The sequence below is a fragment of the Acomys minous genome, assembly GCF_964271855.1.
Source record: "Acomys minous genome assembly, chromosome: 15".
Classification (NCBI taxonomy): Eukaryota; Metazoa; Chordata; class Mammalia; order Rodentia; family Muridae; genus Acomys; species Acomys minous.
The window spans coordinates 91,308,621-91,324,590 of record NC_140497.1 but is presented as its reverse complement, the minus strand read 5'-3'; the positions used below and the strand labels follow the sequence as shown (position 1 = coordinate 91,324,590).

The window sequence follows — 15,970 nt, the reverse complement described above, 5'->3', positions numbered from 1 at the left end:
ATGAAACAGAGAGGTAGACAATCTTAAGGCATTATGTTGTAACTGGTAGATTGACCTGTTGGACATATCACTTCCAAGATTACAAAACATGGAAACTTACAAGCTTAGAAGAATATGAAAATATTAATTACCAAGACAAGGAAAGACATTGTATGTGAACCAGCTGTTTAAGTTTACTTCTCACGGTTAACAGCTGTGGAACTGTAGCCTTCATAAATTCTGATAGAATAACCTACTTTTTTTTTTTCATGAGAACAGATTAAAATCAGGAGCCAGCTATGAGGAACCATACAGTAACAACATTCATTCTCCTGGGACTGACAGAGGATCCACAAATGCAAAGTCTGCTCTTGATCTTTCTGCTTTTTACCTACTTGCTGAATGTAACTGGCAACTTGGCAATTATCTTACTTACACTAACAGACCCTCACCTTAAAACCCCAATGTACTTTTTCCTACAGAACTTTGCCTTCTTAGAAATCTTGTTTACATCAGCTTGTATTCCTAGATACTTGTATAACCTAGCAACAGGTGACAAGACGATTACATACGGTGCCTGTGCCGGCCAGGCATTTTTCGCAGACCTTTTTGGGGTAACTGAATTTTTTCTGCTAGCCACGATGTCCTACGACCGCTATGTGGCCATCTGCAAACCCCTGCACTACGGCGCCATCATGAGCGCTGCCTGCAGGAGACTCCTTCTTTGCTGTTGGATGGCTGGGTTCTTCATCATACTGCCACCCTTTAGTCTGAGCCAAAATCTGCAATTCTGCGATTCTAACGTCATTGACAGCTTTCTGTGTGATGTGTCTCCCTTCCTGAAGATCTCTTGCTCGGACACGTGGCTTATCGAGCAGATGGTCATAGGCTGCGCCGTGCTGACCTTCATCACGACCCTTGTGTGTGTGGTTCTTTCCTACGTGTACATCATCAGGACCATTCTAAGATTCCCTTCCGCCCAGCAAAGGAAAAAGGCCTTTTCCACTTGTTCGTCCCACATGATCGTGGTCTCCATCACCTACGGCAGCTGCATCTTCATCTACGTCAAACCTTCAGCGAAGGACTCAGTGGCTATCAACAAGGGCGTGATAGTGCTAACTACCTCCATTGCTCCCATGCTGAACCCGTTCATTTACACCTTAAGGAACAAGCAAGTCAGACAGGCCTTCAATGATTCAATCAAAAAAATTGCCTTAGAATGTCGAAACTAATTACTCAAGTTTTCATAAGATACTGGTAGCCTAAGCTCTCTCTAGCCATGGAAACACACTCTATTGTACAATGAATACATACTACTAATAAAAAGTGGACACCACATGAAATATTTAACTCATAAGAAAAAGTGGTAATAACTTTATTATTATATCTGTAACTATCCACAACTAATTCCTTGACTTATTATATGTACATTCATTAGCTCATCCATGTTAAATAGTGAACATTTAAAAAAAATAACCTTGCCCTCATGCAACAAGAATTCATAGAATAAATGTATAACCAAAATGACAGTTACATGACAAAGTTTAAGTGAAAAGCAACGAAACAAGCTGTTTGTACAAATTAAGATATAGATTATTACTCAAAACAACTGCTAAAAAAAATCCCAAGAAATACACAGAAGCATCAGCAACTATTATACATCAAATAATCAAAAAATACTTATAGTCAAACCAGTGATATTTAAATACATATATGCTGTAGGTACAAATAAAGTGGCTTTTAACCAAGATTATCAGATTATTGAACAGAAATTGTACTGATGTCCAATAAAATAAAGGTGCACAGCTGAAGGAAATGAAACATATAATCAAGGACTTAAAAACCAAATTCAGCTGGGTGTGGTGGTGCACCCTTTTAATTCCAGCACTAGGGAAACAGAGGCAGGTGGATCTCTATGAGTTTGAGGCCAGCCTGGTCTACAGAGCAAGTCCAGGACAGCCAGGGCTACACAGAGAAACCCTGCCCCAAAACAGAACAAAAAAAAATTTTTCACTAAAAAGATAGAAACATTATAGATAACATGAGATAAAATGAAAATGGGTTGAAATACTCAATATTCCAATTAGAGAATTCAGGAAAATGAATCAAGTAGAAGGCAGACTTGAAGGAAAAAAACAGAGAATCTATACCAAATAAGCAAAGGATACGTTTTATTTTTAAACACGCAAGAAATTGAGGCACCATCTTTGAAATATAATTAATAACATTAATTATTCATTAATTAAATTCTAATAATTAATTAATTCAAATCTTTGAAATTTAATCATACATGAGGGCAAAGAATCTCAGGATGGTAGCATAGATCAGATCTTTAAAAAGATTATAGAAGAAAGCTTCCTCAGACTAAACAAAGATACACCCATACAGTTTTTTCTAAAAACCCCACACAGAACATCAACTAGACAAAAGCAGGAAAGACACTCCCTTAGAGAACATCATAAAAGAAAACACTAAGTTCACAGAACAAATATAAATATTGACAGCTACAAGAGTAAAAAATACAAGTCACATAAAAAAGAAAACCCATCAGAATAGCAGCTGATTTATCAATGGAAACTCTGAAAGTCAAATGAACCTGGAGTAAAGCACTCCAAATTCTAAACAAAATGGCTACTAGCCTAGACTACTGCACCCAGAAAAATTATTTGCCATAGTCTAAAAAAGGAAAGACTTTCCATGCCACAAACAGGTCTTTAAAAATCATGTTTCAAAAAAATAATGCTGAACACAATATTGGAAGCAATATTTTGGACTGAAGAGAAAACTAAATGGCAGCCAACAGAGTGTAGAAAAAAATGAGGCTGGGCCAGAAGGCTGAAGATGATGCTACAATGTTATAGTTTTGGGTGACTCTTCAGGCAACAAATTGTCTCTGTAATTTTTTCATTTTGGAAGCTGCTAACCTGCACTTCCTGTTTGCTCAGGTAATTAAGTTCTACTCCTTCTCAAGTCCCTGATAGCGTTGAGGGCCAGATATTTCACACTTATAATTAAACTTAGTTGTTTAGGGGTTAAGATGTTTTAAGTACAGATAGATGTTTTAAGTTGATAGAGATGAGATATGATAGATATTAACTCATATTCATAATTTTAGACTCACCAAGATAGGAAAAAGGATGATCTTAAATCCAATCTTATAAAGATAATAAAGACCTTTAAAGAGAAAATAAATAAAACTCTTAAAGAAACATAAGAAAACACAAACAGGTTAAGGAAATGAATAAAACTGTTCAATACATTAAAAACTGAAGTAGAAGTAATAAAGAAGAAACAGACTAAGGGAATCCTGGAGATGGAAAACCTAGGAAAGAGAGCAAGAAAAACAGATGTAAACATCACCAACAGAGTTCAAGGGATGGAAGAGAGGATCTCAGGCATAGAAGATACAACAGAAGAAATTGATACATTGGTCAAAGAAAATGCTAAATCTAAAAAATTTCTGACACAAAATATCCAGGAAACATGGGACACTATGAAAAGACAAAACCTAAGAGTAATAGGAATAGAAGAAGGTAAAAAGTCCCAGCTCCAAAGACCAGAAAATATCTTCAACAAAGGTATAGAAGAAATTTTCCCCAACCTAAAGAAATAGATGCCTATACACATGCAGGAAGCACACAGAACACCAATTAGATTAGACCAGAAAAGAAAATCCTCCCATCGCATAACAAGACGCTAAACCTACAGAACAAAGAAAGAATATTAAAAGCTGCAAGGGGAAAAGGTTAAGTAACTTACAAAAGCAGACCTATCAGAATTCACCTGACTTCTCAAAAGAGACTCTAAAGCCAAAAAAAGCCTGGGCAGACATCTCGCAGCCTCTAAGAAGCTATAGATGGCAGCCCCACCTCCTATACCCAGCAAAACTCTCAATCAACATAGATGGAGAAAGTAAGATATTCCAAGACAAAACCAAGTTTAAACAATATCTATCCACAAAACCAGAAACTACTAGAAAACTCCAACCCAAGGAGGTAAACTACATCCAAGAAAATATAGGAGATAAATAATTCCACACCAACAAAAACAAAAGAATGGACACACACACACACACACACACACACACACACACACCACCACCACCACCACCACCACCACCACCACCAAAAAAACAGGAATTGAAATTTTTGGTCTTGCATTCTCTCTCTTTCTCTCTCTCTCTCTCTCTCTCTCTCTCTCTCTCTCTCTCTCTCTCTCTCTCTCTCTCTCTCTCGCTCTTGCTCTCGCTCTGTGTGTGTCTGTCTGTCTGTCTGTCTGTCTGTGTGCATTTCTCCTGATCTGTCTCTCACTCTTTCTCTGTGCCCTTGTGGCTCACTCAGGCTTTAACTCCTTCCCTTTCCTTCCCCCAAATAAACTTCCTTGTACCAGAAAAAAATCATTGGTCATTAATATCTCTCAATTCTCCAATAAAAAGACAAAGGCTAACAGAATGGATGAGAAACTAGGATCCATCATTCTGCTGACTAAAGAAACATACCTCATCAACAAAGATAAACGTTACCTCAGAGTAAAGAACTAGAAAAAGGTTTTCCAAGAAAACAGATCTAAGGACGCAAGCTGGAGTAGTCATTCTAATATCTAATAAAATAGACTTTCAACCAAAAGTAATCAAAAGAGATGGGGAAAACACTTCATACTTATAAAAGGAAAAAATCCACCAAGATGGTATCTCATTTCTGAACATATATGCCTTAAATACAGTGGCACCCACATTTGTAAAAGAAACATTAATAAAGCTTAAATCACACATTGAACCCCCCACATTAAGAGTAGGAGACTTCAACTCCCCACTCTTACTGATGGACAGGTTATCAAGACAGAAACTAAACAGAGAAATAATACACCTAACAGATGTTATGAATCAAATGGACCAAACAGATATCTATAGAATATTCTATCCAAACATAAAAGAATATACTTTCTCAGCACCTCACGGAACCTGCTCCAAAACTGACCACATGCCGGGCGTGGTGGTGCACACCTTTAATCCCAGCACTCGGGAGGCAGAGGCAGGCGGATCGCTGTGAGTTCGAGGCCAGCCTGGTCTACAAAGTGAGTCCAGGACAGTCAAGGCTACACAGAGAAACCCTGTATCAAAAAACAAAAACAAAAACAAAATTGACCACATAGTTAGTCACTAAGCAAGCCTTAACAGATACAAGAAAATTGAAATAACACTTTGTATTTTATCAAGCCACCATGGATTAAAACTGGACTTCAACACAACAGAAAACCTACAAACTCATTGGAACTAGACAACTCTCTACTCAATGACCACTGTGTCAGGGATAAAATAAATAAAGAAATTAAGACTTCCTAGCATTTAACGAAAACGAAGGCACAACATACCCAAACTCACGGGACACAATGAAAACTGTGCTGAAAGGAAAGTTCATAGCAATAAGCACCCCTACTAGCAATTTAACAGCACACCTGAAAGCTCTAGGACAAAAAGAAGCAAACAGATCGAAGAGGAGTAGACAACAGGAAATAATCAAACTCAGGGCTGAAATCAATAAATTAGAAACAGAACAATACAAAGATTCAACAAACCAGGAGCTGGGCCTTTGAGAAAATCAATAAGGGTTTGTCAATCCTTAACCATGCCAACCAAAAGGCAGAGAGACAGTATCCAAATTAAGAAAATCAGAAATTAAAAGGGAGACATAACAACAGACACTGATGCAATCCAAAGAATCATTAGGTCTTAGTTTAAAAACTTGTACTCCACAAAATTGGAAAACCTAAACAAAATGGATGGTTTTCTTGATAGATACCACTTACCAAAGTTAAATCAAGATCAGTAAACAAGTTAAATTGTCCTATCATCCCTAAAAACTAGAAGCAGTCTTTAAAAATCTCCCAAGCAACAAAAGCCAAGGGCCGAACCTCAGCTGCAGCCCAGAGCCCCGAAGCCTTCCCTCGAGAAGTTCTCTCTAGGAGCATCTTGAAGTGCAGCCACGAACAGCCAAAACTATCTCAAGTCTCCAAAGGCCCCACCTCCTGTGTTTGGCTCACACTTATATCTCCTCTCAGAATTTGTTCAAGGATGTTTTTCAGCTGGTAACAACCAATCTCCCCTGTACTGTGGTTCAACTTCTAAGGGGAATAAACATCACCTGCTCTCTCACACGTCTCTTTCTCATCACTCACGTGTGATCTAAACAAAAAAAAAAACATGTTTATCTCTCCTTCACCACTCCATTTCCTATTCACTCTTTCTGCCTCAGGTTTGTAATTAAAAATGTGGTCGCCTCTGCTTCCTGCTCCAGACTCTCCTTCTGGAACAACCATAAGTCATTTTTCATCGTGGTGTTTTAACACTTACAAAATATTACTAATACACTATTAATTACAATAACTATCAAAATCATCCTATCACTTTTCATAGAGATGCAAAAAAATAAAAGTAAATCTAATCCTTAAATGGAACATGTCAAAAATAAAATCTGAACCTATCTTCATAATCTGAAGTTATAGTGCCAAGATACAGCAATCAAAACTAGACGGAACAGGCATTAAAAAAAAATAAACACATAGACAAGTCCAAAAAAATGAAGGCTCAAGAGACAAAAGCGTATGTAAATATACAGTAAATCAGTCTTTGGTCAGAGTTCCAAAAAATGGACAGTGGTGAAAGAATTGTCTCTCCAATAAATGTTTCTTTCAAAACTGCATATGCAAGCAAATAAAATTAGACCCTTCATTCTGGTTTGCTTTTTATTGATCTGATAGAGACCATGATCAAAAGCACTTGTAGAGAGGGAAGAGTTTATTCGATTTACGTATCCCAATCACTCCATCACTGAGTCAAGCCAAAGCAAGAACTCAAGGCAAGACAGGTAGCAGGAAACAGGAAGTGGAGTAGAAACCATGGAGAAATGCTGCTCCCCATGGCTTGCTCAACTAGTGTTCTTATACAACCCAGGACCATTTGCCCAGTCGGTACCACTGCAATGGGATGGCCCTGCCTCATCAATCGTTAATCAAGGAAATGTCCCCAAAGACCTGCTACCAGGAGGCAGTTCATCAGTTGAGATTCCCTCTTCTCAGATACGTCTAGGTTTGTGTCAAGTTGACAAAAGGGCTAACCAGCAAGGGCTTCAAAATGGCTTAAGGGTTAACATCACTGTATGTTCCTCCAGATGACCCAGGTGTGATTTTTCAGAACCCACGTGATGGCTCATACCACCTGTAACTCCAATCCCAGGAGATCAGACACCCTTTCATGGCCTTCAGGAACACCAGGTATGCTCGTGGTAGCTAGGCATACATGCAGACAAACACTTGTGCACATTTAAGAATAAAGCAAATTAAAAACTAACTAGCACACCCCGTCTTTCATCACCATGAGAATTAAGTTGAACTGGATTAGAGATTTAAATGTTGAGATATGATAACATAAAACTACTAGAAGAAAACAGGCAAATCTCTCATTATGTTTTGGATCTAAAAACAAAAGCAAATAGGCAAGCAGGTTTGTATTGAACTAAGCTTCATTCACTAAAGGAGACAACCAACACATTGAAAAGCAAACTAAGGAATGGGTTCACAAACTAGAGCTGGTGATCCTGGTATTTGGGAAGCAGACTGAGAAATCATGAGTTCAAGGCCAACCTTGATTATATATGCCCATCTCAAAAATATCAAAGAATTGTTTAATATTTGCAAACAAATTTCCAATAAGATGTTTTATATCCAAAGTATATGAGAAATGCATACAACTCAATGTCAAACAAACCTAATAGTAAACCTGACACAAGGACCAATGTGAGAAGCAGAGAGACAGTCAACGGAAATAAAGGTTATTCACCTCCACTGTGAATAATTTTCATCTCAGTGCTTGAAGAAAAAAAAAAGTCTCTTGTTGCCTCAAATATCTATAGGAGTTTTTTTTATTGCCTATCTTTAAAAGTGAAAACAGGAAGGGATATTATGAAATTTTAATCAGGGTAGCACGATGAAATCACCAAGTTTGACGTTTAAAGGTTGACAAGCCTCTTAAGTATTGGGAGAAGCCATAATATGACTTGCCAAGGAAATGGAAACTTGGAACTAAGATAAACATTCCAAGGACCTTGTACGGACTGGACCTGGATCACCTACACAAATGTGGCTTATGGGCAGCTCAGGCCTCATGTGGGTCCTCTTGTAAGGGGAACCAGCGCTCTCTCTGACATGGAATCTCTTTCCCAGGTTTTCAATTATCTCCCCCTGGCAGCACTGCCTTGCCAGGCCACAGAGGAAGAGGACACACTCAGTCCTGACACAACTTGATGGGCTTGGGTGGGTGGAATCCTCCATTCTTCTGAGGAATATGGGAGAGGCAGGGGAAGAGAGAGGGAGGGATGGTGGGACTGGGAGGTGAGGAGAGATGGGAATACAACAAGGATTTAAAGTGAATAAATAAATAAATAATTTTTAGAAAGTTAAACTTTCGGGCTGGAGAGATGGCTCAGAGGTTAAGGGTACTGACTGCTGCTCCAGAGGTCCTGAGTTCAATTCCCAGCAACGACACAGTGGTTCACAGCTATCTATTATGTGATCTGATGCCCTCTTCTGGCCTGCAGGTGTGCAGGCAGAACATTGTATACATAAATAAATAAATGTTTTTTTTAAAAAAAGTTAAACTTTCATCCTTCATCAGAGGGACTTCATCAGTGAGGACTCTGACTGGTCAGCTCTGATTTTCAGTATTTGCATATATAAAACATAGCTTTTTTTTCTTTATTTTTCTTTAGAGTAAATATTTCATTTTGTATTTGTGTCTAATATAAATAATGTATAACATAAGCTGACCATAGCAGAGCATTCCTCTAATCCCGCCACCCAGAGATGGAGCAAGACCATAAGTTTGAGGTCATCCTTAGCTCCACAGAAAGAAAATAATCATAAGAGAAACGTGTACTCCGTGAAGGAACCCAAACAGAATTCAGGTGACATTAAATCACCCTCCAGGTCTCTGAGGACATTGTCCCTTTGCTCTACAAATTTTCACAAGGCGGATTACACCGCCGTCAACTTGTTAGTAACTTCTGAAATTGAGTCACTGAGGACTGTTGTGTTGTTCAGGCAGTCACTCTGCGTGTGCTGGTGGCAATATAAAACAAACCCTGCAGTTACAGAAGCCACAGGGAAGCCCGTCTACACTCCCTCCCCACCCCCCAACTACACAGTGCTGGGAAATCTAGTGTAAGATGTAATTTTAGATGTGGCGAGAGGGAAGGAGACTTAAGATTGATCTCAGTAGAGAAGGAGCAATGAAAATCTAGCTCAGACAGACAGACAGACAGACAGACAGACAGAGACACAGAGAGAGTTGAGAGACAGACAGACAGACAACAGACAGACAGAGACACAGAGAGACATAGAGAGAGCTGAGAGACAGACAGACAGACAGACAGATAGACAACAGACAGACAGAGACACAGAGACACAGAGAGAGTTGACAGACAGACAGACAGACAGACAGACAACAGACAGACAGAGACACAGAGGCACAGAGGCACAGAGACACAGAGACACAGAGAGAGAAAGAGTTGTATGCTTATGTGACAACTGCGATGGCGGACGGGACTGGGGACAGGACACAGGCTAACCTCCTCAACAGCCACTGCTCCACAAATTGTGCTTCTCTCCAGGACCTCCAATGAGTAATCATCAAAAAGCAAGTATGAATTGTTGTGAGATTTCATTACCGTATTCTCAAAACTGCAGACAGGGCATAAAACAGATTTTTAAACCTGGAATTCATTACAACTGATACTTGAGAAAGGGGAGGAAAGCAGTTGGCAGTCATTTCTGATAAATCGTTAGCCTGAGGAAACACAAAGCTGGGATTTTTTTTTGCATTGGGTCACTCTTTCCTTTTCCTAACTATACGGACCAGTTGACAAGACCAGTCAATAATAGAAATATATAAGCTATGAGAAAACACTACCTTCTCAAAAAAAAAAAAAGAAACTCCTATTGTCAAAGATACAAACGGTATCCGTGTCAGAAATTAGAAGAAGCCTCTCATCCCAGCAGGTACCAAAATCACTTGAGCCCAAACAATCATTCTAAACGTGTAAGGTCAAAATGTCTTAAATATATTTTAAAACTCAATAATTAGAGAATCTATGAAGGAAAGAAACTGATTCTTAAACCCTCTTAGAACTCCCAAACTGGTTGTGTGCTTCTACATAGATTAAACCACTGGGGAATGTCTGCTAATGCTAATTGAAACAGTATTTACAGGGGAGAGGTAAAGGTTATTGCTCATTGGATGAAATTTGTTTCCAGCTCTGTTTGATACAAACTACACAAGTAAATAACTCTCTACTGCCCAGGAGTTTTTTTTTTTTCCTAGCCTAACATAGGGCACTGGTGAGCCTACTAGTGTTAACCTGAGGTTACAGGCAAAGGATCTGCTAGCACAGGCTTAGCAGCACTGTTAGAACTTAGCAGTTTAATTTACATTAAAGCGTGTGTGTGTGTCGTGAACAGAGCTCACTCCTAGCAAATAGAACAATAGACGTCCTGATAGGAAGAAAGAACTAGCATAGAAGGGGGCTGGAATGAGAATGCTAAAGGGTGTTATAAAGTTTTTAAATATGATACAGTTAAATGAAGAAAAGAGATGAAGAAGAGAAGAAAAGGAGGGATGGAAGGAAATTATAAATTAATCCGGTCTAGCACTATCTGTCAGTCTTCTTCCTGCAAATACATGGCAAGATACTCTCTCAGTAGCCCAGGAAAGGGGCAGCTCTTCCCATTCCAAAACCATGCCTGTGAGCACAGAGCACTGTGCTTTGCTAACACATATCTTGAGGACAGCTTTGACTGCCAACTTTGGCAGAAAACCAGTCTGAATAAGCGGAAAAGATTATTACTAGCTGCCAGGATAGCTAAAAACTAGTTTCAAGAAACAAAAATGGAATCATTGTCACACTAAACTTAAAGTCAAGTTTTTGTTGCAATCTGGTGTTGCTGTGTCACAGAAAATGAAATGTTATCTGCTACTGTTGTCGCTTTCCAGGTCCTTTTGGGAATAACTTGTTCCTAGTCTCAGTGTTATGCTCTGTAAATAATGGGGACTTGTTAATTATTTATATGAGTGAATAGAGGTTAGTTATTTATTTGAAAAGTAGGAAAAATAAGAAACCTACATCTTTGATGCTCAACAAAAAAGAAACACATTTTGCTACACTGGGAAGGATGTTTTAAAATATCAGAAATTATGAATTTTTTAATTTTTCCTTTAATATAGAATTTTGTATGACTAATCAATAAGGCATTGAATTAATCTAAAAGTGTTAATTGAATAATTAATTTCTACTAATGATGCAAAAAGTTATAGATTAGTATAGCAGTTCTCAATTTGTGGGTCATGACTCCTTTAGAGGTCAAATGACCCTTTCACAGGGGTCTCTTAAGGCCATCAGAAAACACAGACATAATCATTACAATTATAACAGTAGCAAAATTACAATTATGAAGTAGTAATGAAAATAATTTTATGGTGTGGGTCACCACAACATGGGGAACTCTACTAAAGGGTCACAGCATTACAAACATTGAGAACCACTGGACTAGTGTATTATTTATTATGAACTACTGTTTTCATTATGAATATATATTTCTCACATTTTCTTTTACAAGGTGAACATCTGAGAACAGCTGCTTAAAAATCAAATTTCAGTGAGGGTTAAGTCTTGACATGAAGAAAAGGAGATGTGACTGAGCCAATATAATACTGATCCTGAAAATAATAAAATTGAGTAGAGAGACCCTTGGACTGATTAGCAGTACTAAAATGGACAGTGATGAATTCCAAAGAGAAAGGTAGTGTGTTTTCATAATTTTGTTTACTGGTTTATATGGGTCCAGAGTTCCCATATGTTTGACTGAATAATGCAGGTAGGATGGGTGATAGATTAGAGATAGGTAAAAGATAGATAAATAGATAGATAAATAGATAGATAGATAGATAGATAGATAGATAGATAGATACATCAGGTTTATGTACAAATTCTAGAACATGTTTCCTTACAACACCACTTTACCAACCTCAAACAATTTAATAAAGAAATGTTTTTCATTGTCAAATACAGGAATGACAAAAGTACAACACTGTATTTTACACTTTCCCTCTCCTTATTTAAAATTAATCCGAATTCAAATAACAAATTTGTCACTTGAAAATGTAATGCCACTGTTAGCTAATGACAGCAAGATAAAATTACCAACATAAAATTCTAACTAGCAGATATTTCTTTGTTTGAGAAATAGAGTGGTAGAAATAAATAATATTTTTTAAAAGATGAATATGGAGTAAAGGACTCCAGAGTTGTCAAGACTTCTTTTAGGAAACATAAGGTACAGTCTATAACCTTGAGGCAATATAGGTGAGGCCATCGTATGTTACACAAACATGATTTATGTTTTGTGTGGTTTTTTTATTAAAATGTAGATAATGTAGAAATATTGGAGAATTACATACATAAGAGCAATAGAGTTATTTGCATAGGAGCCACCAAGGACACCGGTAGGCTTAGCTACATTACCAAGTTGATCCTCAAGTGAAAGAAAATCGCATGCTTGCAAGCTCACTGACTCTGATGTCTTCATTTAGGCTACATTTCCAGGCTCTTCTAACGACTCTCTTCAGACACCCGTGACTTGGCACGACAGGGATGAGAAATCATACAGCAATAACAACATTCATCCTACTGGGGCTGACAGATGACCCCAAACTACAAGTCCTACTCTTTCTATTTTTGTTTCTCACCTACATGTTGAGTGTGGCTGGGAACCTCACCATCATCACACTCACACTTTTGGATCCCCACCTTAAAACACCCATGTACTTTTTTCTCCGGAATTTCTCGTTCTTAGAAGTCTCGTTCACCACGGTGTGTATTCCCAGATTCCTGTACATGATGGCGACGGGAGATAACACTGTTACCTACAATGCTTGCGCCACTCAGTTGTTTTTCGTTGTTTTCTTCGGAGCAACAGAATTTTTCCTCCTTGCCGCCATGTCCTATGATCGCTACGTAGCCATCTGCAAGCCCCTGCACTACACCACCTTAATGAACAACCGAGTGTGCACGGTTCTTGTCCTCGCCTGTTGGTTTGCTGGCCTGCTGATCATCCTCCCACCTCTTGGCATAGGCCTCCAGCTAGAGTTCTGCGACTCCAACGTGATTGACCATTTTGGCTGCGATGCCTCTCCCATTCTACAGATAACCTGCTCAGACACGGTGTTTATAGAGAAAATTGTCCTGGCTTTTGCCATACTGACACTCATCATTACCCTAGTGTGTGTGGTTCTGTCCTACACATACATCATCAGGACCATCCTCAGGTTCCCTTCTGCCCAGCAGAGGAAAAAGGCCTTTTCCACTTGTTCGTCCCACATGATCGTGGTTTCCATCACCTACGGCAGCTGCATCTTCATCTACATCAAACCTTCAGCAAAGGAAGGGGTGGCCATTAATAAGGTCGTGTCTGTGCTCACGACATCAGTTGCGCCTTTGCTCAACCCATTCATTTATACACTTCGGAACAAGCAAGTGAAAGAAGCTTTCAAAGACACAGTAAAACGAATCGCATTTCTCACGAAGAAGTAAGGTTTTCGGCTAACTTAACCTTATGTCTCCGTGGCCGTGAGCAGCACCCATGAACTGGAAAATGTGTGTTTTCCTCCCATCACATAGATTCGAGGTAATTTTTTTCCTAAGAACAGTTTTCTCTTATAATCCAAAAATAAAAAATCAAGTTTTTCTTGGAAGTTTATTTTACTTAGATTTCTTCAACTATTGTATTATTCAAAGATTAGATTGCATAAGTTTCAAATATTCTATAAAAGACATGCAAAAATAAGGGTTGCGTCTCTGACCATATGGCCTTCTCAACATATGGAATCTAAATACCTATGTCTCACTCACTAAATTATGTCTCACTTCTTGGGAATATACATGAATCTCTAGTCCTGATTCATCAAAAATAAGTAGAGACTCCTTTTTGAAAACCTGTACTGCATTTTAATAGGATCAAAGTCCCAATATTGAGCAATAACAACTTCCAGCTATTGATATTTCACTGGCTTATCTCAGAACACACATGAAGGGCACACTGACAAGCCAACCACTACTTGGCGGGCAACTGTGCTACCATTCTCTGAAGACTAAACATCTTCCCTTCCTGTTCTGTCCTGCTATCTCGTCTTCTGTAACAGTCTCGCCACAGAGAACTCGAACACGAAATTCAAGTCACTTCCCGCTGCCAATTCAGGCATTTTGGGGACTTGTCCGGTGCCATCAGTGTATCAGTATCTGAGAAGTTCGTGTGCACCTGTGTAACACACTCCTCTGAAGAGCCCCCACTCTGCAATGCAAAGGGGAAAGCAAAAGGAAATGAGACTACTCGATCAGTTTTGTAGAAAATTTATAGAGAGGGGTGAAGTTGGGGAACTGAGCATTCCTTTGAGATGGACTTTTCTTGGTGAGTATCTGGGAAAAAAGTAGAAAGATCAAGGCGATTGCTAGATGTGTGTGCAGACTATATGCGTTAGTGTTTAGCTCTGAGTCAACAACAATGCATTGGTGTCGCATTAAGGAAAGAGAGAAAAGCACTTTCCCTTGGTGTCGTTTAACCAAGAGCGCGAATCCAAATTTGAACTCCCTATACCAGGCTCCCCGTGTCTTCCATCCTGTCTGTTGCGTTAGTCTGAATCTGCGCATGTATCAGTATCTGTGTCCGTCTGTCTGTCTGTGTGATTGTGCCTGTCTCTTTATGTGTGGGTCTCTGTGATTCTGTGTGTGTTTGTACATGTATGTGTGGATCTGTCACATGAGCTATGTGTTCCTGTATGTGCTGTCTGTGTCTGTCATGTGACTACCAGTGTGCCCGTCTGTCCCTAACAAAGGGCTTCACTCTGTCTTTACTGAACAACACAAAAGGGAATGGGATGGTCACAGGGAACTTTAGCAGGGTTTTAAGGGGATTAAGTCACTCACTCCAGCTGATCCCAACCAACCTAGATAGCAACATTGTTTACCAACCAATATCCATAAATGGTTGCTTTCAACCTTTATGGTAGATCTCAGGAAGTTGTTGCTTTCAGCAAATGATACACATGCATTGTCTGGGTCTGAGGCATGGAAGTGCGCATGGCTTAACACTGCAGCTATGCGTTAGCTTAGTTTGTAAACGTTAAATACACGGAAAACCAAAGGCAAGTAAAGTTGGCTCTTACATCTTTCTCTTAAGGCAGTTTAATAGAACAGTTTATCACACAGTAGGATAGCAGTCTTAGATTGCGTATTAAGTGACTCCAAGGCACATTGCTACCTATAGCTATGAAGTGCAGCTTAGAAGTCTCGTAAGGTGTAAGAGGCATTTTCGGAATACCTCACAGATGCATGCAAAGTTGTCTACCAAGAAAACAGCATGCCATGTTCCTAACTTTAATTTCTGGTGCTTGTGCCTTGTGTAAGTATTTTCTGTGATGAAATATTTATTTTTTAATTCTTTTCCGGGGAAACTGTGAAAACCATGCATGAGTTTGGGGAGGTTGACTGAGAACCAGCAGCTGCCATGACAGTAATGTGGGCCAAGTTGTTAAAATGCTATTAAGTGGTAAAGTCTTTTCATTGTTTTCATGTTTTGTAATTGTGAAAATAAAGTCTTGTGTTTTCACAGTATGTACACAGCTATTACTTATTTCTATCACACATCTTCTAATTCCTCATGTATATTCTAAATAAGAACATGGTTATATCAAAGGCATAATATATGATTGCACATGTAATAAATAATATATTATAATATAATACACTATAAAATATCTACAAAAATATCCAAAGGAAATTAGAATATTCTTCAAACAAATACATATATATATATATATATATATATATATATATATATATATATAAATTTTCTTAAACATCAACAAAACAAAGCTAATGTCCTCAGGCTT

General features: G+C 38.6%; 2 protein-coding genes across 2 annotated transcripts; both read left to right on the top strand.

Moving 5' to 3' along the window:
- Positions 1–278: 278 nt before the first annotated feature.
- On the top strand, positions 279–1,211 carry LOC311584209 (olfactory receptor 6C2-like; the record flags this gene model as incomplete). Its single annotated transcript, XM_084758309.1, has 1 exon — positions 279–1,211. The coding sequence occupies one exon, from the start codon at positions 279–281 to the stop codon at positions 1,209–1,211; it is 933 nt and encodes a 310-aa protein (XP_084614435.1).
- Positions 1,212–12,677: 11,466 nt separating this feature from the next.
- On the top strand, positions 12,678–13,616 carry LOC311585475 (olfactory receptor 6C2-like; the record flags this gene model as incomplete). The annotated part of the gene is made up of 1 exon (XM_084760692.1): positions 12,678–13,616. The coding sequence occupies one exon, from the start codon at positions 12,678–12,680 to the stop codon at positions 13,614–13,616; it is 939 nt and encodes a 312-aa protein (XP_084616818.1).
- Positions 13,617–15,970: the final 2,354 nt, after the last annotated feature.